The 25849-nt window shown below is 45.5% G+C and overlaps 1 protein-coding gene across 1 annotated transcript; it reads left to right on the forward strand.

Moving 5' to 3' along the window:
- The first annotated feature begins 1128 nt into the window (after positions 1–1128).
- LOC8037072 (probable uridine nucleosidase 2) lies at positions 1129–25397 on the forward strand. The gene is made up of 4 exons (XM_029994283.4): positions 1129–1398; positions 19913–20207; positions 22036–22172; positions 25062–25397. Exons 1-4 carry the CDS (start codon positions 1129–1131, stop codon positions 25395–25397), a joined length of 1038 nt encoding a protein of 345 aa, XP_029850143.3.
- Positions 25398–25849: the final 452 nt, after the last annotated feature.

Consider the following 25849-nt stretch of genomic DNA (forward strand, 5'->3'; position numbering starts at 1 on the left):
TACGATTCTCATCCAGATCGAAAGGGGTAGCGTATTCCCTACCTGGGTAAGAAAGGTGGACTAGTCATACGTGCCTAATGACGGAAGAGACTCGCGGAAAAAGCATGGTGGGCGATACTGCAGTCCCAACATTTTAAAAGACCACAGAGTGGCCACCTAATGCAAGCATTTTATTTCTACATCGCTCCACAGCCAATGTACTTACTTACAACGTTGATCGCCAAATAACTTCAAATACAACCCCGAAGCAAACAACGAGAACGTTGCAAGCGCTGCCCTGCGTCTTTTGAACGATTAGCAACTAAACTAGCGAGTCGAAAGCGATCAATAAGTTCTAAAAAAAATAATGTTTATGTGGAGATGGTAATCAATTAAAATCAAAATGCAAAGTCCCTCTCTTTTGACCAAAAGAAAAGGGTCCCCCTCGGCCTACTCAAAGCAAAACAAAATTATCTACGATTGTGGGCCCGCGCGAACCGGTCAAAGACCTTTACTGACCGCTATAGATACTAATGATGTCATTCTTAGAAGCTGAAACGAAATCTCGGCCAGGTGCGCAAACCAAGCGGCAGTTTGATATCAAACCCTATGCACGCCTTGAAAGTGCCTTAATACGGCACCATACCAGTCGCCATTCCTCCATACATGTCCCTGTGCCCGTACCTTCTGAGCATACATTTCAAAACCATCCTATTTGTTCATATCGGCAAGGCCTGCCGAGAACAAACTGGATGGCGCGAAACGTAGGCTGCAGAAGGTACGGGCACAGGAGCACGGTACGGGGAAGTCGCCACTGATGTAGCGTCAGTGAAAGCAAGTTATGCATCTTTTTTTTTGATCCCACATGTGCGTGTTGCAATTGAGTAAAAAAATGAAAAGAAGCACCTGTAATAAAACAGACGTCCATGCCTGTTTTACTGACGGCCAGAAAATACCTACCACATGATAATAAAACGCGAGGGTGTCAACACGACATTGGGATTCGGCAATCGGCTATCATTTTGAGACTGCGCGACTTTCATTGCTCGATAAGATATTTTATTCCGCCGAGTATACGTGCCCTTAGACGGTCTTGAATTATTGTTTCCAGAGAAACCGTCCGGCAGGTCAAGTACCTATATTCGAAGGATGTCGGCTGGTAGTTGGGCTAAGCTTGTGCTCCTACCAGCAGCCGCCATTGCAATGCGTTATTCCGTGGACAATTTCAAGCTCTGTCCGTACGGGGACATGAGGTACATCATGGACGTGGACACAGGGGTTGACGATTCCATGGCTCTGATGGGGATGTTGTCTTACAGCAAGTGCGTCGAAGCCATTACTGTCGTCGCTGGTAACACCAATATGGAGAACGCGTATAACAACACAATGAGAGTGCTCAAGGAGCTTGGGCAGACGCAGGTATGTGCAACTTAGCAAATTTACGAGGACTGATTAAGAATGTTTGAAAGTAAGACTGCATCTGTTTCTATACGCAAGGTGGTGGACGAACAGCGTTCTGCTCGTGTTTGTGAATTTAATACATCCGCAGGTCGAAACCGACACTTGGACCTTCATAGCCTTTAGCGTTCAGTCGCAGCAAGTGAAGGCACTTTTCTTTTGTATGCTTTTCTGTTTCTTCTTATTTTTAGCGCGAACTGTTATGTAGGAAAACGATGTTAAACTTTTCCTCCGTCAACTTTCGTTTCTGAACAGTTTACGCAAAACCTTATATAAGTGCGAGTATTATTTTAGGGACTACGGTATGATCATTTTTTTTTCTTTTGCACTTAATGCTAATCTCTTAAACATAGTTCGCAAACGCCAGTACTGGTGATCGTTGTTTTCTTTTTTTTATATACATTGGTTTAAATTTGTTTTCAAGGATTGTATTGTTTTTTGTTTAACAGACGTGCTGCGTCAATATTGTATGTTATTTGACAGTTAGAGCACCCTTCAGTAGGCCCGGGGGCAGTTCATGGGCACTAAAAAGATCAAATAAATAAACACGTGTCGTTAGAACGGGTGACCAAGGCGTGCTTGTGAAAGTATGGCAGAGGTGCGTAAATGAATATAACGTTAATGTTTAAAAATATTTTACAGTTTTCATATATACCGGGTTTATGACCGTGTGAATTCTGGGCCTTTTGAAATTTAAGAGAGAGAGAGGAGCAAAAAAAAAAAAAGAAACCACATATGCACGAAAAGAAGCTCGCTGTTCTCTTTATTTTCTGAACCAATCTCGGAAGTATTATATGTCGATTGAATATGCCACATACTGGGCAGTGCGTTATGGGCTGTCTTTAACATTTTAATGAACGTTCGAAGGCAAAGTAATTTATATTTCAGACTAATCCAAGAAACTTCAGATTTTAGAGTGAATTCATAGGCCCATCAGATACTTCGCTGCCGCTACGAGACTTTGCTTACTTCTGTCTCAGGCTAATATTTTGCTTGGTATAGAATAAACATCTGAAGGTTTCTTGTGGGAAATTCCTTCAATATACTTTTTTTCTATTTGCTAGTTTAATTGTTTTATACTTTTTGCTATTCATTACGTTTTCTTATTTATTAATAATTTATTTTCATTTGAATCTCTTTGAACCTGTCCGCTTTGTAAATACCTGGTAGGTCCAAAAAGGTCAGTAAGCTTAGAATTGGTACCTTCGCTTATGCATGAACGTGGGGGCACCGTGATTGAAAATTCTAAAAATACTGCAAATTTGGAAGAAAAAAAAAAGTAAACGCCTACAATAGAGAATAGTACAAAACTAAGAGCGTGTGAGATAAGACGCGCAAAAGGAAGAGGAAAGGAATATAAGCGACGCTTCGTGCGCATGTCCTCCGTAAGGAGTACGTGCGCACGAACGCGAGGGCTGTCACAACATGACGCCAGAAGATTAAGAACAGACAAAACTAAGCCTAAAAAGGCACAGCAGCAAACGACAACCAGATGGGAGAACGAAGAACGGGAAGAGAGTAAAAAGAGTTACGAACAGGGAAGAACGGGACGACGAAGGAAAGTGGGAGACGGTGTCGACTCCGCAGAAAACTTACCGAAAACTACGGAAAAGAACGCGATGGCTGTTAAAACAGGCCGAAAAATAAATAATAAAACCGAAGGGCAAAACAGCAAAACGACAACCGGATGCGAAGAAGAAGAAATACCGCGAAAGTCAAAACTTATAGAGACGGGAAAAGTCACGTTACCAATGGCTTGCTGTTGTAGACCGACAGAAGATAAATGATAAATCACAATGCAATTGCATAGAGTTATTGCAACAAACTCTACAGTCTCGGCCGGCACTAGTGTGCTGTAGCATTTCGAAGCAGACAGCAAGCAGTCAGAAATTGACTTCCGGTAATGCATTTCCATGGGAAAAAGCCAGTGCATTTTCTCTCTGTGCTCCTTATAAGAGCGAATATCACGAATAATTTGTACGTACTAGGCACATTGTAAAATTTCTCAGTCACGCAGATGAAACAATTGGTCAGTTACAGTATTTCTATTTTAAATTTGTGGTATCAAAAACGTTGTAAGACCGCTTCGTACGTGCATTTATGTGCAGTGTCGGACACTGTTAGCGCGAATTCGGCGTCGACGCTTTTCAACTTCGGGCATATACGTGCCAAACGATCGAAGGACACGTGGAAAACCAAGAAAGACGGCAAGAACTACGCAATAACACTGGATTAGTAACTCATTGTGCATGCAGACGATCAAAATAAATTGAAAGCCACGTAATATAGTCAGATTTCCAATAAATAAGTACTGCTTCATTCTTTCTGCTGATGAATATGTGCGAAGATGCTTGTTCTAGGTTCAAATCATCACCCGCATGGTCCAAATCTTTGAAAATAAGGTGAGCCATAGAGCAGGTGCCCGATAAAGACTGCCCGACATGGAAAATGATAAAAAGACACCTTTCGACATGGAAAATGATAAAAAGACAACTTTCGTAGCTCACGAGATTTATTGTTTGGGTTCCACTGTTTCTTTAACCGATCGTAAAGGAGCACGACGAAGTCATTTTCATCTAATGACAGGACGAGCATATTAGCAATATATAAGCACCACCGAAATGCTAGCAAACCTTCAATACACTCTACATTCCTTTCGATCGTTAGTTTGCTTAGAATCCTCGCTCGTTTTCACGTCCCTTGCTTGAAACAGAGGTTTGGGCCTGAAATAGAGTGAAGTTTAACATCGTTCAGTGGTAGAGAAAAACAACGTAACTAAAGCAATTACATTTTCACAATACCAATAAAGGTGCATACTATCCGGTAACTGAAATGACAAAAGTTATTCATGTTATTTTCCGGCGAAGAGACATAAGTCACGCTTGTTTTCATAGGAATACACAGGGAGGCTGGAAATGTAGACTGCATGCTGTCTGCTTCAATTTGCAACCGGAAGTCGCGTAGAAACCAGCTCCAGCTCAGCTTCTAGTGTTTATTGTAATAACTCTTTGTTTAATTGCAAGCTCCTAGAAAAAAAAAAACCTTTAAAATTAAGGCGATTGTCTGTCCGGTGAAATCCGAAAGTTACTAAGTTTTCGCGCTGTAGAGTGGGCTGAAATATAGTCAGATATATTAATTTCAATAAAAGGGGCCTCAATATTTGTTCAATCAATCGTGAACATCAATACGCAACCGCACGCCAAATTTCGCAGTTCGCATGGCTGGGCATATTGTGACGTCACATGAGGCATGGTAACGTCAGAGTCGCAGGGGTTGACGTATTCTAGGCTTCAATCAACATGGTTAATGGTGCTTACAAATATCGCCGTCGAAGAGCTGAGCTTCCCCCAACACCGTACATGTTGTCTTTTTAAGAACGAGGTTATTTTACTGAGACAGCAGTCAGGAGTAAAGCCCCTCTATCCTGGGAAGAGTGGTGCCATCCATTGTTGTGGAAATGCTCGAGACACGTGCCGCTCGCCATTCTCGGAAGAACATGGCGTCTGAAATCAACCTCAGTGCTGCACTGTGTGGCCATGATCTTCCCAATGGCTCCGCGCTGCACGTCCCTCGTGCTTCGACGCTCCTTATGATATTTTTGAAACAAGAAGGGACTTTAGGCTGTTGATGTCGTGGCTCTCTTTGGATGATGTTTCGTCAGAGCTTCCGCTGCTGCCAACGAAAACGCCGTGCGTTTGACGGGGGCAATCTGAGCAGTTGGGATCTTTTAAAAGTTCACTACTTGTGCAGGGGAGGATTATAAATTCAGATATTGAGCAGAAGATATTACTTAAAGCAGTGACTATATAATTTACTCGTTCCCTTAAACAAAAGTTTACCGGACGACCCCTGTGAGGGTGGCAGGATATGGTAGGATAAATTACGCTAATTAAAACAAGTTTTTTTGCTGGGCAAAGAACGTTTTAGAGGCGTTCACATTCGCGACATGCAACGGTCGCGGAACCGACTAGTAATATTCGACTAGAGACCACCGACGTTCATACTGCCCACAACCGGCAAGTCAATTTTCAGAGCCTGCGGGGAGCCGCCGTCGATTAGGTCCTTCCCGCTACAGCTTGGGCTCGCATTTCGCAGCATTCCAATCTCCGTCGTCACACAGCTGAATCTGCGCCGTTTTTGCGATAAGAGAAATATTCGCGATGTTGGCGTCGGTTCTTTGGAGCCGTATAAAGAAAATCACAATCGCTCCATTTGCCTGCCCTCCCTCGAGCGGTACAGTACGTATCTTTTAAGTCGCGCGGCCGCTGCCGCTGCCGCGAACCAAGCTTCCGAGGTTTTGAACGGACATGTTAGTTGCTTATTCCGCACAAATGCCCCCCAAAGGCTGGCTCCCTGCCTTCCCGAATCTCATGGCTTGTGGTTTGGGCGCCGTGGGACCCGGAAAGGCAGGGAGCCAGCCTTTGGGGGGGAAAGCGCTTTATTCGAGCTCCAAGTGTTGCTTGAACCAGCTCCAGCCTAGAAGTGCCCGTCTCGTCGATTCTTCCTTCCGTCATCACGTCGCCTTTCCTCGACGCGCCAATCAGCGCACACCACGGGTAACAAAAATATAACAATCACACAACCCGACAACCCGTCGGCGACGGCGCTGAATATGCTGCCTCATGCATGTCGCATGCATGACACAGGCAAAATCGAGGCTCACTATACGTCCATTTCTTAGGCGCTGCTGATTCGTTCAGCCGCCGGGCGTCTGGAGGCGACCGGTCCGAAAATTTGGTCTGGAAGATACTGCCCCGAACCGGTCACTTTCGCATTTGAACTGTCGCTTTTGCGACAAGAAAACGTGTTGGACGAAAGTTGCCACTTGCAGGAGGAAACGCGCCTTTAGAGTGCTGGCTGCTACTTTTTACTCTATGCTTTCCACCATGTTTTTTTGTTTTCTTTTTCTTTTTATTACTTCCATATACGGGCAGTTTTATGGTTTCTTTTGTTTTCGGAATTGTGGAATTTGGGGATGTTTTATTAGAATCTCTCATTTATTTAAAGGGAAACTGAAGCGGTTCTCTATTTGAGAAAAGACATTTCAATGGCCTTCACTCTACCTCCAGGATAACGAATATCAAGATTATTTTTCAATTTGGTGCACGGAGGCTTCAGAAATTAATTTTTAAAGTACCGCCGAAGCCCCTCCTTCCCGGGGCGTGACGTCACACTAGGAGCTTTCGGAATATCTGCTCTCGCGCATCTTCAGCGCCTGTCAAAGCTATGCACGCGCACTCTTGCCATTTTCAGAAAGGTCAGAAAGAGACGTCACGACTGGTGTCAGTGCGGGGAAATATACCTGGCAAGCTTGCCGTTGCACGCGCTGCCCATACGAGCGACACGCGCTTGGCGGCCCGAAGATCCTAGTATGACGTCACGACTGGTCGAATGTTTTTTCGCTTTTTCTCGCTTTCCGTTGCATCTTCAGGGAAAACAAAAGTGATATTCAGATTCACGGGATAAAAATACGCCAGAATTCACCTCTAACTCGTTTTTTTCAAGAAGTGTTTCAGCTTCCCTTTAAGTGATCGTTACATGGCCAAGTTTGGAATAACGACGAAGACGCGAAGTTGGCGTCTGTTCCGGCCGCTGATCCCAAGCCGTCTCCATGCCGTCTCCACGTGCAATCTTGCGCCGTATTTGTGTATACCCTCGTGCGTAGGATTCCCTCGCGGTGCCATGAAGTTGTGCAATCTCGAGGCCATACGGCAGCCATTGCCAGACTAGAGAACAGTACTCGCGGCGCCATGGTGAACCTTGGGGTTATTATTCAACGTTATGTAAACTGGATATTGCGGGGAACTCTTGCAAGGATGCGGCAAGTTCCTCCGACGACGCGGCACATTAGTCGGGTTACGTAATCCGATGTCTTCAGGAGCTGTTCGGGTCGAGCGTAGGAATGTTCTTTCCGGAGCCGCTGCCCGTCGGTGCGTACGTGACCACAGAATAGGGAGCTTTAGCAGACCGTTTTCGTGCGGCCGCTCTGCAGAGCGGAGCGCGGAATTGCCACTACGCCTGCGCGCCGATGGTCTTGGCTGTAGAGTTCCGGGTAGGGGAGGGGCTTAGCGGAGCGGGAAACACGGTCTACTAAAACTCGCTAATAATGAAGTAAGCTATCAGAGCATTAGCTATTTTTTTTTAGATAAATGCTCCTGTGAAGCAGTGAATACTGTCAGTTTTGTTCCTTTGGCTGCTATCGAAAATAAATTTGCGCCAGCTGTTTAAACATTGCAATATCAAAAATGGAGGCAAGTACATGAAAAAGCAAAGTGGAGAAGAGCCTTTAATCGAGTAACAAATGGAAACACTCGTGTTTTACATTTAAAACGTTTTATGGTCGCTAACCTCAACCAAGGAAGTCATTTACAAATGATGGCATCTGTATTGTTCCAAAAGACGAAACCTTCATAGATTGAAAATGGCGTAGCAAAAAATGCTCCCAAAGGCAAGCATTCATTGTGCTCTGAAACGCGGAAACGAATTCCATGTTTATTTATTGGCCTCAAATGTTGCTTAGGGGGCATTGAAAACAACAAATGACAGTAAAATAAAACGATAGAAGATAGCCGAAAAACAGAGGTTGCAGAAAACATAATACCTCATTAAAGGTAAAACTCTCCTCTGTGACCGTAATGAGCGAATGCAAAGAGACAAATTTCGTTCTCAATGTTGATTTTCCGGTTGAGGTATATTTCACTCAGCGAATATCAATGAAAAATTTAACCTTGATTAAGGAAACTGCGATAAGAATAGGACGAAAGGAACGATAAGGATTGATCTACCCTTGTGGGAGAGCGCCTTTAGAGCTCGCGACACTAGAGCGCCGACGTTAGAGCGCGCGACACGAGGGCGCTGTGACAGTAGCGGGCTTGACACTAGCGCACACGACACGAGAGCGCATGACCGGTTTAGATTTCATATTAAAAATAGCGCAAAAAAAAACGGAATAAAAAAGACGGAGCTCACGATACGAGAGCGCACCCCAGCTGAGCCACGGCCTGACTGGAAGCGCGCGCTCTCTTTCTCTTCTTCCGGCCTCTGCAATTGGGGCAATAGCCACCTCCCGCCGCAATTCGCGGGGGGCGCTGTCACCTCACCCCTGGAGGGGCTTTAACCCCTGGGCTACCCTTTGCCGTTTGCACAGAGCGCGACCGCCAGTGTATCTCAGCGCTGTCGCAACTTGCGGCCGAGATTTTTATAGCCTTTGATACCTGATCCTTACGTTTAGGCCCTCAGCCACTATCTAATGCGCTTCTGATGAGCCCAGAACGGTGAATATTTGACGCACATCTGCGAGAGATTCGGGAGTAAAAAATGAAAGCCGTTTAGAACTCCCTGCAACGCCGAATTAGAGCACAGCTCTTGAGGAGGAATGAGTAGGGAAGTGTACTGAGGGGGGAGGAGGAGGGAAGGTTTTTGAGGGGAAGGTAAACCCCTTCTCCTTCTCACCCTCTCCCCTCATTCATGAATATGCTCCGGGGGGTCACCTGACCTCGGGGGGGAGGGGGTCACGTGGCCTCGGGGGGAGGGGGGTGTCACGTGACTTCGGGGGGAAGGGGGGAGGACGGGTCACATGACCTCGGGGAGGGGGGTCACGTGACCTCAGGGGATCACGTGACCTTGGAGGGGGGCACGCAACCCCTGGGGGTCACGTGACCTCGGGGGATCACGTGACCTTGGAGCCACCTTGGTGTTCACATGACCTCGGGGTTCACGTGACCTCGCGGTTCGTACGCCGGGGCGCGTGCAATATCTACTTTGCTGCGCGACATTTGATACGTCTCCTCACGTGATCGGATCTCGGCGAATAGCGGCGAGGGCGGCACGCGGCACATGGAACCAAACGCGGAACTCTGGCTCCCATAGGGAGCCTATATGGGAACTCTAAGTGGGGTGAGGTGGTTGCGCTTCTGGTGGCAAGCAAGTGACCTACATACGGAGAATAAATGCCGTTGACTCCCGGGCGATTGCAAAGGCAGTAAGAAGAGAAAGAGAGCGCGCGCCTCCAGTCCGACCGTGGTTGAGCGAACCGCGCGAAATGCGTGATGTACCCCCGGCTCCACAGACAGAACAAAATTGTGGGTCGGATCGGATCGGAGCATTGGTGATTTTTAAGTCATTGAAAAAGCCTTTAATAAAAAATAAAATAAAACGGTTACGATGTTTCCTAACCAGTTGTTTACTGACATCAGTGAGCAAAAGGCGTAGGGGAGTGGGGTGGGGCATATAGGCACAGGGGATTTCTGCGGTTGGGTGGAGCGGCGAGTCTAAGATTTCTTCGCAGTGCTGCGGTGCGCCTCTCCGATATACCATGAATACTTTACTTTTTGCTCCATTTGGTCTATTCTCGACAGGCATTTGGGATCCGATTTGTGTGGTGCTTATTTAGACGTCTCTCACATACTTTTCAATACTGTTGGGACCAGCCACGTAGCCAGAATTTTTATTCCGGGGCGGGGGGGGGGGGGGGGGATTCCAGCAAATTGGAAGATTTCGGGGGAGGGGGGGGAAGCCGGGAGTCATGGGTCCACCCCCTCCTTCCCTGGCTGCTTGATAGTGCCGCGCATGACCGTAATGAAGAAAGATCACCGCCAAAAGCTATCAGTGGAAAACTCGTCAAAAGGAATCTTAGCGCAATTTCATCGGACGCACAGCATTCCAGCCTTTTGGCGGATACAGGAAAACCTTCCCTGAAACTTTGCGAAATATATTTGAGAGAGTTTATTTTCTCAAATCTTAATTCGTTCACGCGTCGGATACGGTGACGGCGTCACCTTCTGTTGTGGAAAAAACACAACCTTAAGGCAATGCCTTTTTCGCATGTCTCAAAATGAGTCTACTTTGACCGTTCTCTGCATTCTACAGAATCGTAGCTTCCCCATCTTTGTTCTAGAAAGTAGTTCAATCTTCTAGGGTTGTAGAAGAATGCCTTGATTCAGGAGTATACGAATACCAACGATTTCAGAAATATATGAAGATGGAAGAAAACGTCTCAGCACAAACAGAAATAAGAGTTTGAACGTAAAATATTTATACATGTATAAACACCGAACTTTTACACGAGGATAGTGCCCCGAGTAGTGAATTTAAAGGATTGATTGAAGGATTCGTAGGTTGGCTGTATTTTTCGCCTTAAATCCCCGCAAATTTCACATAAAACACGCAATTGTCGAGCAAGTGGTCGGTTGGGTCGGGCCGCTCGCGCTTAAAGCCCCTTCATGTTTCAAAAATAGCGCAAGTTTCGTTGATGCATGAGGCACGTACAACGTGCAGCTTTTGGGAATATCATGGCGGCACAGCGCAGCCCTGGGCTAGATTTCAGACGCCATATTTTTCTCAAAAGTTGCAAGGGGCACGTGTCTCGAGTATTTCCACAACAATGAAAGGCGCCATTTTTTCCAGGATAGAGGGGCTTTACTCGCGATTTGACTGATTGTGCGCTCTTGCGACGGGCGGCCGCTCTAATGACACGCGAGCTACTGTCGCAGCCCTTTCGAGTCGCGCCCGCTAACGTCGCAGCACTCTCGTATCGCGCCCTCTCGCGTCACGGCGCTATCGCGTCGCGCGCGGTAACGTCGTGGCGCTGTACTGTCGGCGCTCGAATGTCGGCGCTCTTGGGTCGATCGTGCGATCTAGTGTTGTACATCCTACTCGTGTATGGTGCGGAGTGCATATTGCGGTGACAGGCCGCTTAAGCAAAAGCATTATTCAACATTCCAAGGGACCGTACATAAATAGGTTTCTTAACACATTGCACTATATTATGTAGAGATGACTATAGATGGCAGGTCTTGTCCATCAGAATTTGAAAGCATGAGCTTACTTGTGTAAAGATAAACAAATGAAGACCATAAGTTAGCCCCCTACGGCGTCCGTCTCCTCATGAAAGGCCTCTAATAGGCGTAACGACCGACAAATGCAGATTGCAGCCTATAGAGAGCCTTAAGTAAGAGTGCATTCAACTGCTCACCCGGGGTTACGTGTTAATGGGCGCCACTAAATTGCAAATTTCGCTGTGGTTCTTAGGCGCCACGGTCGGTTTTTCAACGACACTCTGGTTATAAACGACCCTGGAGATGCTTGAATGTTTTCCGCGAAAAATTAAATAACGCTTTTTTTAGACACCATTTTTGTTCTGATAGAAGGATTTTCTAAAGGCGAAAAAGGTCATCAAGCACACTCATAATGCTGGGCTTGGTCGCGACCTGGGCAATATATTTTCATCGCAGTAGTTACCTGACTGCCGCATAAAAGGCGCTGAGGGACTTATCCCGATTAGTTTGATTATTTTCAGTTTAATTGTGCTCGCGGCTGCGGAGGTGATTTATGTGGTTTTCGTTTAATTCTCTAATAAAACTGTTTCTATTGTAGCATAAGACTGATCAGTATTGTGGTAATTGTTGCGTCGGTGACTTGCACAATGTTGCGTTGGTGACTTGCACTTTCACATCTCTGAGTGATATACCGCCCCACGCATGCGCGCCATATGTTATCGCTTGGCGCCCTGGCTAGAAGAGCGGAACGCCGCTGGTGTGGGGATCGCTTTCATCTTGTGCGTTCTCGACGATGGACCATGTTGCAATAAAGCAGCAAGTCCTAGTGCCCCGGCGTCTGCCCCGACTTCCCCTCAACGTAACAGTGGCGACGAGATGTGGATCAGCAAGCGTGGTTGCTAAAGAACCATGAGCGTGGAAGAGGACGACAAGACTTCAGACAGGACTATGCAGAACAGTTCCGTCTCGGGGCACCTTCCGGAATTTTCTTCGGAGAAAGGCAACTTCGAAGTGTACGTGGAACGCTTTGAAGCTTTCGCAACTGCAAACAAGATTGACCTGGTTACCAAACAACAAGTATTTCTCACGCTTATCGGGGAGGCGGCGTTCACCACGCTTCGGAATGTGCTCTTTCCGAAAAAGCCTGTGGAAGCCACCTACGACGACATCGTCAAGATCCTCCTGAAAGCGGGTTCGAATCCCGGCTGAGGTGCCCGCAATATGACGGAGGCTTATTGCGGAGAAGACGCCGTGTAAACGAGCTTTCGGTTGCACGTCAAAAGATCCCCAGGTGGTCGAAATTAATCCTCAGTCCTCCGCTGGGGCGTGCCAGATGCCCGCCGTTGGTTTGGCGCGTAAAACCCCCAAATTTGACTTACATCCTCCTGAACCACTCTGCTCCCAGGCGTTCGGCGGTGGTAGAACGATACAAATTCTACCGAAGGGATCAACGTCAAGGTGAAAACATCAGTGACTTTGTCGTGGAAATAAAGAAACTGGCAGCTACGTGCGACTTCGGCACGTTTCTAGAGGAGGCGCTTCGAGACCGTCTCATCGTGGGATAACAAAACTACGCAATCCGCTGCAAGTTGCTGGCGACAAGCGATAAAGATCTCACCTTTGACCGGGCATTCAGCTCTGCCTTGGGAATGGAGGCCGCGCAAGGACGAAGCAAGGAGGTTCGACGAACAGAAGAACCCTCAGCTAGCACCAGTGTCCAAGAAGACGTCAACTGGCAGCGAAGGTCCACACAGCAACAACGTAAAACAACTTTCCGGCTTCAAAGACAAATGTCACTTGTACTAGGTGTGGTAACGCACAAAATTCAAAGGTGTGTCCTTACTTAAAGAGCACGCGTTTCAAATGCTAAAAACCTGGCCACATTGCGAAAATGTGTAGAACAAGTATCAAAGTCGTAACAACAGTAGAGAAAGCCGTTGAGGAAACTGAATTGTTCGAAGTTAGAGCAAAGCCAAAGGTAAACGCCTACTGTGTAAGCGTAATGATTGACGGCAAACAGGTCGAAACGCAAGTAGATACGGGATCTGCTGTTTCAATAATGAGTGAAAGCTCATTTGGTAAAACGTTTGGAAACAAACGCTGTGACAAAAGCAACTTAAGGCTAAAAGCTTACAATGGAAGTTCGATTCCAGTGAAAGGGTGTTTTAACGTTCGAGTAACGTACGAGGGAAGCGACCACACTTCGCCTTTGATCATTGCGCAGGATGCAAAAGGGACAGTCACTCCAAAGTTGCTGGGTCGCGACTGGTTATCAAAAGTTCGAATGAACTGGTCTCAGATAATCTCAGTGCACACGGTCATGACGGAAGTGTCTTGAAAACAGAAGTACAGTGACGTGTTTGAAACCGGATTCAGCGTAATCAAAGGCTTCAAAGGAAGCTTACTTCTTAAAGATTATGCCCCGCCTATTTTTTTGCAAAGCAAGGCCGGTTCCTTATGCGCTCTGTGAAAGCGTAGAGGAAGAACAAAAATCCTTTTAAGAAAACGGTGTAATCTACCGAGTCCAACACAGCGATTGGGCAACACCCTTCGTCGTCGTTCCAAAGGAAGACAAGACAGTGAGACTTTGAGGAAATTATCGTGTCAAAGTAAATCCACATTTGAAGGTAGATCACTACCCGCTTCCGTTGCATGAAGATATTTTTGCGGCAGTAGCGGGAGGAGCAGTCTTCACTGTCCTCGACTTGTCAAAAGCTTACTTGCAACTAGAGCTCGAGCAGCACTCGCAAGAGCTTCTAACGGTGAATACCCACCTCGGGTTATACCGGTTCCGACGACTTCCCTACGGCGTGGCAAGTGCGCCTGCATTGTTTCAGTCGGTGATAGATAAGATCCTTAAAGAAATGCCAAGCACTGCTTGCTACCTCGAAGATGTTCTAATTTCCGGTAGAACACACGAAGAATGCGCAGCAAACACCGAGCGCGTGTTGGAACGGCTACGCAAGCACGGAATCCGTGTTAACCCGAGGAAGTGTAATTTTTTTCTGAAAAGTGTCCGGTATCTTGGACACGAGATAAGAAGAAATGGACTGCAGCCAACAAAAGAAAAGGCGGAAGTGGTGTTGAAACCGCCAGAGCCACAAAACGAGAAAGAGTTGAGGGCTTTCTTAGGCTTACTGAACTTTTACGCAAAGTTTTTGCCGTGACTTGCCTCAACGCTAGAACCGATGCACAAACTGCTCTGAAATGGAAACGCATGGAACTGGACGCAGGAGTGCAAAGAAAGTTTTAAGTGTTGCAAAAAACTCCTGTGCAGCAATGCTGTTCTTGAGCTCTATGACGCAGCGAAACCGCTCAAATTGACGTGTGATGCATCTTCTTACGGTGTGGGCGCAGTTACCTCTCATGTGATCAACGGAGAAGAAAGGCCAGTGGCTTATGCATCTAGAACGTTAAGGGCCGCTGAGCGGAACTACGCTCATATCGAAAGAGAGGCGTTGGCGATCGTGTATGGCATACAGAAATTTCACAAGTATCTGTATGGCCGTCCGTTTACCATCGTAACAGACCACCAACCGCTCACGTACATTTTCGACCCGAAAAAGCATTCCAGCTCCATAGCCGCAGCAAGAATACGCCGCTGGTCCAACTTACTTGCCAGTTACCAGTACACCATCCAGTATCGGAAGGGTGGGTGCATTAGAAATACAGACGGGCTGTCCAGGTTACTGTTACCTTGTCCGCGGACGCAGGAAGCTGTTCATTGTTTCTCGCCCGTTCCTGACATGCAGCTAACAGCTAAAGATGTCGCAAAAGAAACTGAGGAAGACGATCATCTAAGGCATGGTCACGAGATGACTCGGCATGGTTGGCCCAAAGTTGTTGACAAAGAGCTGGAACCATACTTTATCAGACGGTACAAACTATCAATGGACATGAATTGCCTCCTATGGAAAAACCACGTGGTTATTCCAAGTTCCTTCAGGAGAAGCGTCCTGGATCTTCTGCACGAAGAACATCCAGGAGTTAACAAGATGAAAATGCTTGCTCGGGGGATCGTATGGTGGCCCAACGTTGACAAAGAGCTTGAGGGGTTTGTCAGAGAGTGATATTTGTGACAGTGTCCGCGCTTCGGTACCGACTGTACCGTTACAACCGTGGTTGTGGTGTTCCAATAATTGGGAACGCGTCCACTTGGACTTCGCCGAAAAAGATGGCAAGACTTTTCTGGTTATGGTTGACTCGCATTTCAAGTGGGTTGAAGTCAAACTCATGTCTAGCACAAACGCTCAGAAGACGGTAGAGGTCGTACGGTCGGTGTTTGCGTCGTCTGGACTACCGGTCCAAGTTGTCACATACAATGGTCCACAATTTGCTAGTCACGAGTTTCATGAATTCCTTCGTAAAAACGGAGTCAATAACATACGAACGCCACCATACCACCCGCAGTCGAATGGGGCCGCTGAACGGGTAGTTCAGACTGTAAAGAAGGCTCTGTTAAAATCGTTGTTGGCAGACCAAAGGAATGACTGCACAAGGAGCATGCAGCACAAGATTGACAATTTTCTTTTTCATACAAAATGACACCGCATTTTTTTACGGGTAAAACTCCCAGTGAACTTTTTCTCGGAAGGAAACTGCGAACGAGGTTATCTATTTTGAAACCAAACATGACGCGAGCAATGCCAACCAAAATGGAGAGCATCGAGTAGAGCTCGGATGAACGACGTGGTACTGTTTGCACCTTTTCTGTGTGAGACGCAGTAATGGTGAAATCCGTGAGGGTGAGAGTGTCAAATGGTTTAGGGGAAAAGTGATCAAGGTTGTGTCTAACGTTACATTTTGGGTACGGGTACAGCAGCGCATCAGATTTGTGCATGCAGAGCCTTTGAGAGCCGTGAACTCTGCACATATCCCCGTGCCAAAACAGGTCGCTCAACCGTATTGGTCTGCTCTACATGACAGCGCTGAGGATACACTTGTGGAAACGGCTGACGGCACAGGCCGCGCAGAAACTGGTCTGGGTGGTCCTGTTCACCCGCACGTCTCTCCTAGGCGAAGCACTCGTGCCAGAAGAACACTAGACAGGCTGGCGTATCATTGAGTGTGAATAATGAATTGGATTGTATGAGTTGTGTTATTACATGTTACTTATACTAATGCCTTACGAAATGTACGTTGGTGTAATAGCGACTGTAGACTCAAAGGGGAAGAAATGTTGCGTCGGTGACTTGCAAAATATTGCGTCGGTGACTTGCACTGTCATATCTTTGAGTGATATACCGCCCCACGCATGCGCGCCATATGTTATCGCTTGGCGCCCTGGCTAGAAGAGCGGAACGCCGCTGCTGTGGGGATCACTTCCATCTTGTTCGTTCTTGACGATGGACCATGTTCCAATAAAGCAGTAAGCCCTGCTGCCCCGGTGTCTGTCCCGACTTCCCCTCAACGTAACAGCAATAAGCCACTCTAAAAACTACAAAATGCCACAAAAATAATTACACACTAAAATGGCTTTCAAAAACTAAGACCTTGGCAGATCTTGTGCCAAATCTCGAAAATGTGTTTGACTGGTCACATTCTTGTGCTAAAATTTCAAGTCGAAACTCTTAGTACAAGGAAAATAAGAAAATAATAACATATTTTTTCCGCGGCGGAGCGGCACCAGTCGGGGAGACGCCGAACGACGGTCACGTTTCTTTGCCTTATCCAGAGATGGCGCTGCGGATTCACTGGACTCTGACTGGACGCGCCGAGCAAAAAAGGACGATTCTATTCGAGTTTTTGACGCCGTGCGATACTTGCCAAAATAAAGTAGTTTGGGTTTTCAGTTAAGTTTCACAATCCAGAAAGTGTAACGCCATAAATATGAATAAATAAAACTGTCAAATGCTGCTCCAGATGTGACGTACATTCGTCTGCGACGGTTCTTGTTTCGTGCATCGTCTGCGTTCAGAGTTTGACGTTTGAATAAGGCACGAGGGGCAGCCAGGAGTGTGCCCGAAAAAGCAGTGTTTGGGTGGCTCCGAAAAGAACCGTTGAAATTTGAAGTGCGGCATTCCTAGTTGTAGTCAAATGCCTCATTCACACACACATATACTAGCAAGAAAAAAAAAAGTGAAACTCTCTGCTCGACGTGCCCTGCGCGAACTTCGATACATTTTTCCAGCCTCCTCTCGTAGTCCTGGAAGACGGACTCGCGCATTTCATCACAGATGGCTTCGAATGCGTCGATGATGTGTTTTTTCAACTCCTGAAGGGTCCTCAATCGTCAGGCGTGCACTTCGACTTTTACGTACAACCCAGACAAAAAGAAATCTCAAGGGGTGAGGCCTGGAGACCGAGGGGGACAATCCATGTTCGGAGAGCCGCGGCCCACCCATCTCCCGGGAAACGTGTTGTTGAGCCAGGCTCTCACATGGGTTGCAAAGTGGGGGGGGGGGGGCGGGGGGGGGGGCGGGGGGGGGGTTTCTATCCTATTGGAATATGCAAGTTTCACGTTGCGAGTGTGCAGACTCCAGCTCTGGTAAATTCTCTTCCTCCTGCACCTTGAGGTGTCACCGGTCACCGTCGAGTCGAAAAACAACGGGCCGACGACACCCTTTCGCCATATGCCGCACCACACGACGACTTTCGGCAACTGAACAGGATGTTCGGTCGATCAGTCCGGGTTCGTACCAGACCACAAACTGCAGTTCTGCTTGTTGACGTGGCCGTCGTGATGAAAAACAGACTCGTCCGTAAAGACCAGGAAATGCAGGTGGCTGAGGTTTGCCTGAATTTGCTCCAGCTCGTCCTCGCAAAACTGCAATCCCCGTGCGTAGTCCTCTAGTTTCAGTTCGTGCTGGAGCTGCGCTTTGAAAGGGTACATTCGCCGGCGAAGCACCCGCCACACGAAGCCCCGGCTTAGGCTGAGCTGACGGGTTGCACGCCTAATCGAGAGATGGGGCTCCACTTCGAAAGCGTAAAGAACGACTTGACGCTCTTTTCGTTACGGCGATGTTTCTACTCAGTTCGGATATTTGTTTGTCACGTTTCCGTCTTGAGCAAACCATGTCACCCACTTGATGATAGTCTGCCGAGTGGGTGGTCTTCTGTTGAAGGCGGCCCGGCACTTTGTTCGCACTTGCTTGAAACTCCCTGTCGTTTTGTAACTGAAAACCAGCTGGAACCTTTCGTTGGAGCTCAGTTGTCGGCTGGTGAGGAATTGAACAAAATAGTAAAAGAAACGGCGATAAGAAATGAAGTTGGCGCTCTGAGACAGAAGCGCGAACGTCAAACTCCGAAAGCAGACGATGCACGAAACAAGAACAATCGCAGACGAAGGTACGTCACTTCAAGAGTAGCATTTGACAGTCTTATTTATTCATATTTATGGCTTGAGACTTTCTGAATTGTGAGACTTAACTGATAACCCAAACAACTTGATTTTGACAAATATCCCACGGAACTGAAAACTCGTATGAAAGCACGCTTTTTCACTCGGCGCGTCTAGAGTCACTAAATAAGCTACGCTTTCAGAGTACCGCATTCCTTTTCTTTGGCATTTTTCCGACAATACAGTTGCTCTATTTAAAAATATTCTGGCTCGCTGCGGCATCATTGGACAACGGCAGTCACGTGAGTCGCTATCATCATCATCGCGTTTTTTTAACACCACCATCTTGGGTCCAGCGATCCTCTGCCAGCTGTTGTTTGCTGTTTACTGCGCGCGCACGCTGAAGACCGTCGCTCGGCGCGCGCGTTTTCCGTGTTACGTTGAGATACGAACAACACCGCTTTGATCCGCTGCCACAGCTGCGGCCGCGGCAGTTGGCGCAGGCGGCGGCTACAGCTCGGCTTGGCTCAGCTACAGTCACTCCTCCATTTACGTGCGGACCCAAGATGGCGCCGCATGACGGGCTTCAGATGCGTAGTTTGGGGGTTTCGGTACTCTGAAAGCGTAGCTTTATTTAGTGACTCTAGGCGCGTCCAGTCACCGTCCAATGAATCCGTAGCGCTATCTCTGGATAAGGGAAAGAAACATGGCCGTTGTTCGGTGTCTCTCCGAGAGCTGCCGCTGAGCCGTTTAAAAAATAGGTTATCCTTTTCTTGTTTTCTTTGCACTCGGCACCCCGACTGGAATTTTTAGCAATTCACTGTAACCAGTCAGACATTTTTGAGAAACGTTCATACAAGATCTCTCAAGACCTTGATTTTTGAGAACCATTTTAGCGTGTACAGTTTTTTTTTTTTCGTGACGCCCTGTAATTAGTGATTTGAAACGCTCTCATTATTGTATATAAATGGTGCTCATTGCATTTTAATAGGTTTTCATACACTATAAGGCATACATCTAAATATGACAGCTTAACCGATTTTATGTTTTCTTTTCTCAGTTAGCGAGGTATTAAATTTCAGAATTTCAGAACTATAGCGACGAGTTAAAAGAAAACATATACGAAAACTCCTGAAGTGAACCGACGCGCGCGAAATCGCGGGGAGAGATTTTTCAGTCGTTCGCTTTGCTTATGTCCTTCCTTTGCCACGTGGATAGAAAATCTGTCCACGTAGACTGAGAATTGCTTCATGTGAATCTGAAACGTCTCACGAAAATGGTTGAGAGCGAAATAAAGGATTTAAGGTTTTCTCGTGATTTTTTCTTTCGGCCCACATTTTTTTTTTTAGGTATAGGATTAACGCTTCTTCCTTTTTCACGTTGAAGGGACGTCCCTTAACCTTGATTTTGTATTTTTAAGATTCCAGTTTACAAGGGCGCTGACAAGCCAATCCTCGGGCACTGGGAACCCGAAGAGGACTACTTTGGCTCCGACAACTTCGGAAACGTGGCATTGCAATATGTCATTGGGAACAATACAGCTCGAGATGATACCTTCGCACCGTTAAAGTTGATTGAGTTGATTAGAGCAAGCCCGAACCGAATAACGCTCATTCTGCTTGCACCCTTGACAAACCTTGCCATTGCGCTCTTGGTTGATCCGAACATAACAAGAAATGTGAGCGAAATCTTCATCTTGGGGGGAAACATCGAAGGTAAGCTACAACTCCATTATCCTCTATTGAGAAAAAGAATTGAATAAGTTGTAACTCAAGCAGTTGACCGCTCAGCACAGTCAAGTGTCGCATTGTTTTTTCTCTGAACCTCAGTGGCAATGACGTCATTGTTTGCTCATGGTGCAAAACCGGCGTAGTCGCGTAGTTACTCTCAAAAGAAAAGCAACAATGGATATTAGTGTGTGCGCAATCGACTCCCCTGGCGAGCGTGCCAACATATAAAAAAATGTTTATGCTCCTTAAAAAGCGGGAATCTGTTGTTTGCCTTTTTGGAATGTTTTAGCGTGCATCAAACGACACGGGTTTCGTTTGGTGATCATTCACATTTAAGCTTGCTCAAATTATAGTTCAGGAAAGTTTTGACCCTGCTACAAAACCTATTTCACACGCACCACGTAGCTTAAATAATAATTTCAGAAGTCTCTGGGCAAAGAATGACCTCATTTTGATTAAAAATGTGTCCATACTGTCGTCTTTCATATGAAAACAGCACAGTTTCCCGGACAGAAAAACAAAACATTCACCAGAATCTGTTTTATTGGGACGAAACGTGCACCATCGCGTAAAAAAAAGAGAGAAATGTTGGTTCTTGCGAGTGTAAAAGTTCCTATTTTTCAACTTCACGCTGGAACACCTTCGGTTAAGACCTGGCTGCGTCTAAAAGGGCACACCCGTTCCCTGGACTATGGACGGCGTATTCTGCAAGAAGCCCGAGTCTATAGAAGATCAGTTTTTAGATCGTTATGACGCATTTCTTTTTACTTAGATGTGGTGCTGCGTACTCTGAAGAATGGAATTTAACTGCAGATGGAATACGTTTTTTGCGGGTTAACTCAGCGGATCGTCTGCCCTATGAGTTAATTAAGTTGCTTAGTTTACACATCTGGAAGAGCCCCATGGTGGTGTGTCTTGCCGATGTAGACGTACCATCCTGTGCGCCCGTTCTCTTCTCAGAGCGTCACACAAATTCGAGAAGTATATCAGGTGCTGGGACAGGTCCCAGATCGGTTGGTCGCCTGTCCTGGACAGGCTGACCACGTTGAGATCCATTTATTCAATCAGTGTTGGCCGTGGCTCGGCTGGTGTGTTGAAAACATGTCTGCCCGCATGAGTCTTTTGTGCACTAAAACACTGTGGCAAAAAAAAAAAAGTGGTTGAGTGGGCTAGCGCACACCAGCTCGGAGAATGTGTAGCGACAGTTTGCGCTGCATGACCCAGGAATCCTGGGTTCAATCCTCACCCCTGCCCGATTCGATGTAAATTAGCATCGTACCGGCTTTTGGTCGTGTATCACACTACTGCGTGGTGCATGCTAAGAAAAAACAAAAACAGGCTAGCGGTCTGACAGTGAAGTGGCGCCCCCCTGCGGCCTAACTTTCGATGGCCCGCCAGTCTCGTCAGGCTCCATAGATCGCCACCTTGAGCACAGGCTCTCGCGGTCACTCATCGTCCACCATAACCAGGCTGCGGGTCCTCTTTTCTCTCGGCGGGCGCCTCGACACCGCTGTCCGCGATCCTGGGCTATCGTAACAAGCGGTTCTACTGCATTAGATAAATCTCTCATCTAAAGCTGAGCAACCAGCCACCCATTGGGGCTAACTTCCGGTTGTGTAAACATACTCACAACTTATTTATTCTAGAATGGGGGAGCATCTGTTGGGTGCAAAGATGGTACTTCTTTAGCAAAATGAGTAACAGTCAATAAGTGGGTGCAGCGGAACGATAGCCTTGAATGTGAGTTTGAGTTTATGCTTATCCTGTGAAACAACCTACTAAAATTATCCTAAAAAAACAAAAAAAAAAACAGGGCACGGTAACATTCGGCCTGGATCCGAGTTCAACTTCCTGGTGGATCCAGAGGCCGCCCAGGTGGTTCTTGATCGAGTAGAATGCAGAGTCACCATCGTGCCCTGGGAGGCAGTTCTCAAGTCCACCCTGCCATGGGTAATCAACGGAATCCACTCGTTCCGCACGTTGGCACGTAAAGGCATTAACTAGTGTTTACTAGCTCGAGCCAAAAGAAGTTGTTAAAAAAATGTTGTCCCCGTTTCTTCTTTTTTAATTAAATACAACTGACATCCTAAGAAACATACGGCGTGTAAAATCCTGAGTATTTTATTATCGCTGTGTAGGCACTTGAATTTAGCGTTAGTCGAAAACCAATTTAGAAGAACTAATCACGAAGCTAGGTACGCAAAAAAGCGTTCTCCCCGTTTTTTTTTTTTAATTTTATTAAATACAGCGATAAATATAAGAAACATACGGCGTCTCCAGTCCCGAGTATTTTGTTATCGCTGTGTAGGCAGCTGCATGTACCATTAGTCGAAAACCAATTCAGAAGAACTAGTCACGAAGCTAGAAGTGCAAAAAGTGGTCTCCCCGCTTTTTTTTTATTAAATACAGCCGACAATTTAAGAAACGTACGGCGTGTTTAGTTCCGACTATTTTGTTATTGCTGTGCAGGCACTTGAATTGGGCGTTTGTGAAAACCAACTGAGAAGAACGAAACACGAGGTTAGAAGTCTTCACTGCTAACCTCCTTCAAGACACCCTTCTTTTACTCAGATTGCATTCCGTTAGAGATATATGCTCGGGTTTTGAGTTGTATGCCTCTAAATATGCTAAAATGAGCAAATACCGATGGTGGGTTTTGACGATTGTTGTGTGTGGCGTTTTTGAACGAATCTCAATCTCCAAGTATTCAAAAGAGAGCTTCTATATATATATATATATATATATATATATATATATATATATATATATATATATTATTGTGATATATACGCGAATCGGTAAGACGACATTATAACTATTATTTATTATTCGTCGCTCCAATCTTTGTAAAAATTCCTAAAGATGCCTCCGCGGACAACTGTAACCTAAATTCTGAATGTTTTTGTTTGTTTTTGGATCGACTATGTTTAGTATTGCTTTTAAAATAATACCACGGGTAGAACCTTTCATCGCCTTCCAAATTGGGCAAAGCTTGTCCTTTTATCATGTACGAGTACTGAGAAATAGATTATGAAACAAAGGTTTTCACTTTTCGTTCAATTTTAGCAGGTTGTATAATTTTTTTTTCGTCGCGTTCTTTTTCCATTTTCTTTCACCTAGAATACATTCCGTTTGAGGTATATGCACTGGTTTTGAGTTTTCAGCGTCTTAGTATGCCAAAAAATTATTCTGGTTTGTTATCAACGTGAATTTCGCATTAAAATATACAATTTGGCATATAAAAATCTAGGTTTCCAATAGGATGTGTATGTCACTCTAATATTTTACAATATTATACTTTGACATTTCTAACGTAGTACAGATTATGTAGCGCATAGCGTTTAGGCTTGAGTCCTCTCCAATAAGCAGCGGCAGAAATTGTCCGAAAATCCGCTATCGGCAGTTGCGACTTTTTAGTGTTTAGACGTTTGGAATCACAAACTTGTTATTATACGCCTAACTACGTCAATGTATTTTATATGATTATTTGTAAAACGTCCCTTAGATTATTATAATAAATATAAAATATACAGCTATAACCCATAAACCCACCATCAGCATTTGCTCTTTCTTAGCACATTTAGAGGCTTCAAACTCAAAACTAGTGCATATTCCTCTAACAGAAGGTATGCTGGCTAAAAGAAGAGTGTACAAAAAAAAAAAAAAAAACGGAACGCGACAAAAAAAAAAAAAAATGCAGCATTTTGATATTCAACAAGAAGTGAAAACCTTTTCTGTTCCCTAATTTTTTTCTCAGTACTCATACATGATAAAAATAGGAACTTTGTTTAATTTGGAAGGCCATGAAAGGTTCTACACGTTGTATTATTTTAAAAGCGATACTAAACACAGTCGACTTGAAAAAAAAAATATCTGCAATTCAGGTCACAGTTGATCGCGGAGGCATATTTGGGAATTTTTACAAAAATCCCCAAACGTAGTTATAATGTCGACTTACCTACTTGCAAATATATCACACTAAAAATATAGATGCTCTCTTTTGAATACTTTGAGATTGAGAGTGATTCAAAAACGCTACACACGACGATTGTCAAAACCTCGTCGTCCCAACCCGCTTCTTTGAGATTTCTTGTTTTTTTTTTTTTTTTTTCAGAAATTGAACATGTCAGAGCATTTAAATAAAAAGGATTGTTCTTCTTTGGAACTTCCGCCAGGAAATATAAAAATTTCAAGCAAACGAAAAATATGACTGCCCCTCGTTGCCTGAACCCAAATCAAACCGCCCATATATACAGTAGTGAACAAAAAGATATGATATTTCGTTTCTTTTACAGAAGTAGTGCTCGACGTCTAGTTGATTGATTCATATTTAAGTAAGCATCAGTTTCTACTCTATAAATAAGTTAATGTAGTGTTCCATTGCAATGTTCATATCTATATCCCAGTTGGAAGAAAAGTTACCCACGCAAAAGCGGAAATATCATATATTTTGGTTCACTACTATATTGCAGAAGGGAGGATACATAGTCATAGTCATGGGTACTTAGATTCATAGATTCATATACATAGTCATAGACACATTGCAGAGGAGAGGATACACAGTGAAAACGAATGTAGAGGCACATTGAATAAATCTTAAACAACATATTAAACTTGTTCCGCAAACAATACAACAATAAAGGATAGTGTTACAATGCTGCACAAACAAATCAAAAACAACAACCATAATATTGAGGAAAAAAAAAAAAACGCTGGTGAGCTGGAATAACCGCGCCCGGCATATCATGAGCTGCCGGCGTCTGTATCTACTTACTCCCCTAATCCAATGATACGCCCGCGAGTGCAGGCTTGATCCTGGTATCTTTTCTTGTTTTAAAGGGCGTATTTAACAGCACAGTGGAAGGGCAGGGCAAGAAGGCCAAGTTCCTCAAGGCACTGACAAATCACACCATCTGCTGCTGTCTCGGAAACGGAAAAAGCCCTGGTTTCAGCCTCGGAGACTTCCTCGCCGTGCTGGCCGTGGTCGATCCCTCTTCAGTACACGAAAGGCTGCATCACCGCGTTGCTGTGGAGCTGACCGGCTTTCACACAAAAGGGATGCTTGTGCACGGATGGACAGCCGACATGCTTCCCCATGTCAATCGAACGGTGGACATTGTGGACTGGTTCAACGCGAGGAACATTGAAATGGCGTTTACAAAGACGTTTGGCTAGCTCTGCGGGTCACAACGAACAAAGAGCAGATGAAATATTAGCAGGAGTATAGGAAACGGACAGAGCCTGGGCTGATCTTGAAGTCGTGCAAGTTTTTGTTTTCGTGAAGTAAAGAAAGTGAAACAGCAAGAGCAATACCTAATAATGATCTAGTCGGGAGTTTCTAGACAAGATAATTTTGTATTTCTACTCGTTGTTTTACTATCTGTTCAGTACGAAAAAAAATGTTTTATTTAGTCTAGACATTTGAACGACAAGTGATTCCAAATAAACGTAAAAATGAAGTTGTATCATCATGGCTATTGGCGTCTTCATCTCATTGCCCGCCCTTTCGCGGTGGAAACAGGAAGCGCTCTATCGAAGATCCCCTGTTTCTCCTGCAAAGAGGCCCTGTTGGAGCTGCTCGAGGTCATGGTTCGCGAACAGCTATTTCTGAATGGAAAAACACTCCT

This window comes from Ixodes scapularis, unplaced genomic scaffold (genome assembly GCF_016920785.2).
Source record: "Ixodes scapularis isolate PalLabHiFi unplaced genomic scaffold, ASM1692078v2 PGA_scaffold6__148_contigs__length_123643588, whole genome shotgun sequence".
NCBI classification, from domain to species: domain Eukaryota; kingdom Metazoa; phylum Arthropoda; class Arachnida; order Ixodida; family Ixodidae; genus Ixodes; species Ixodes scapularis.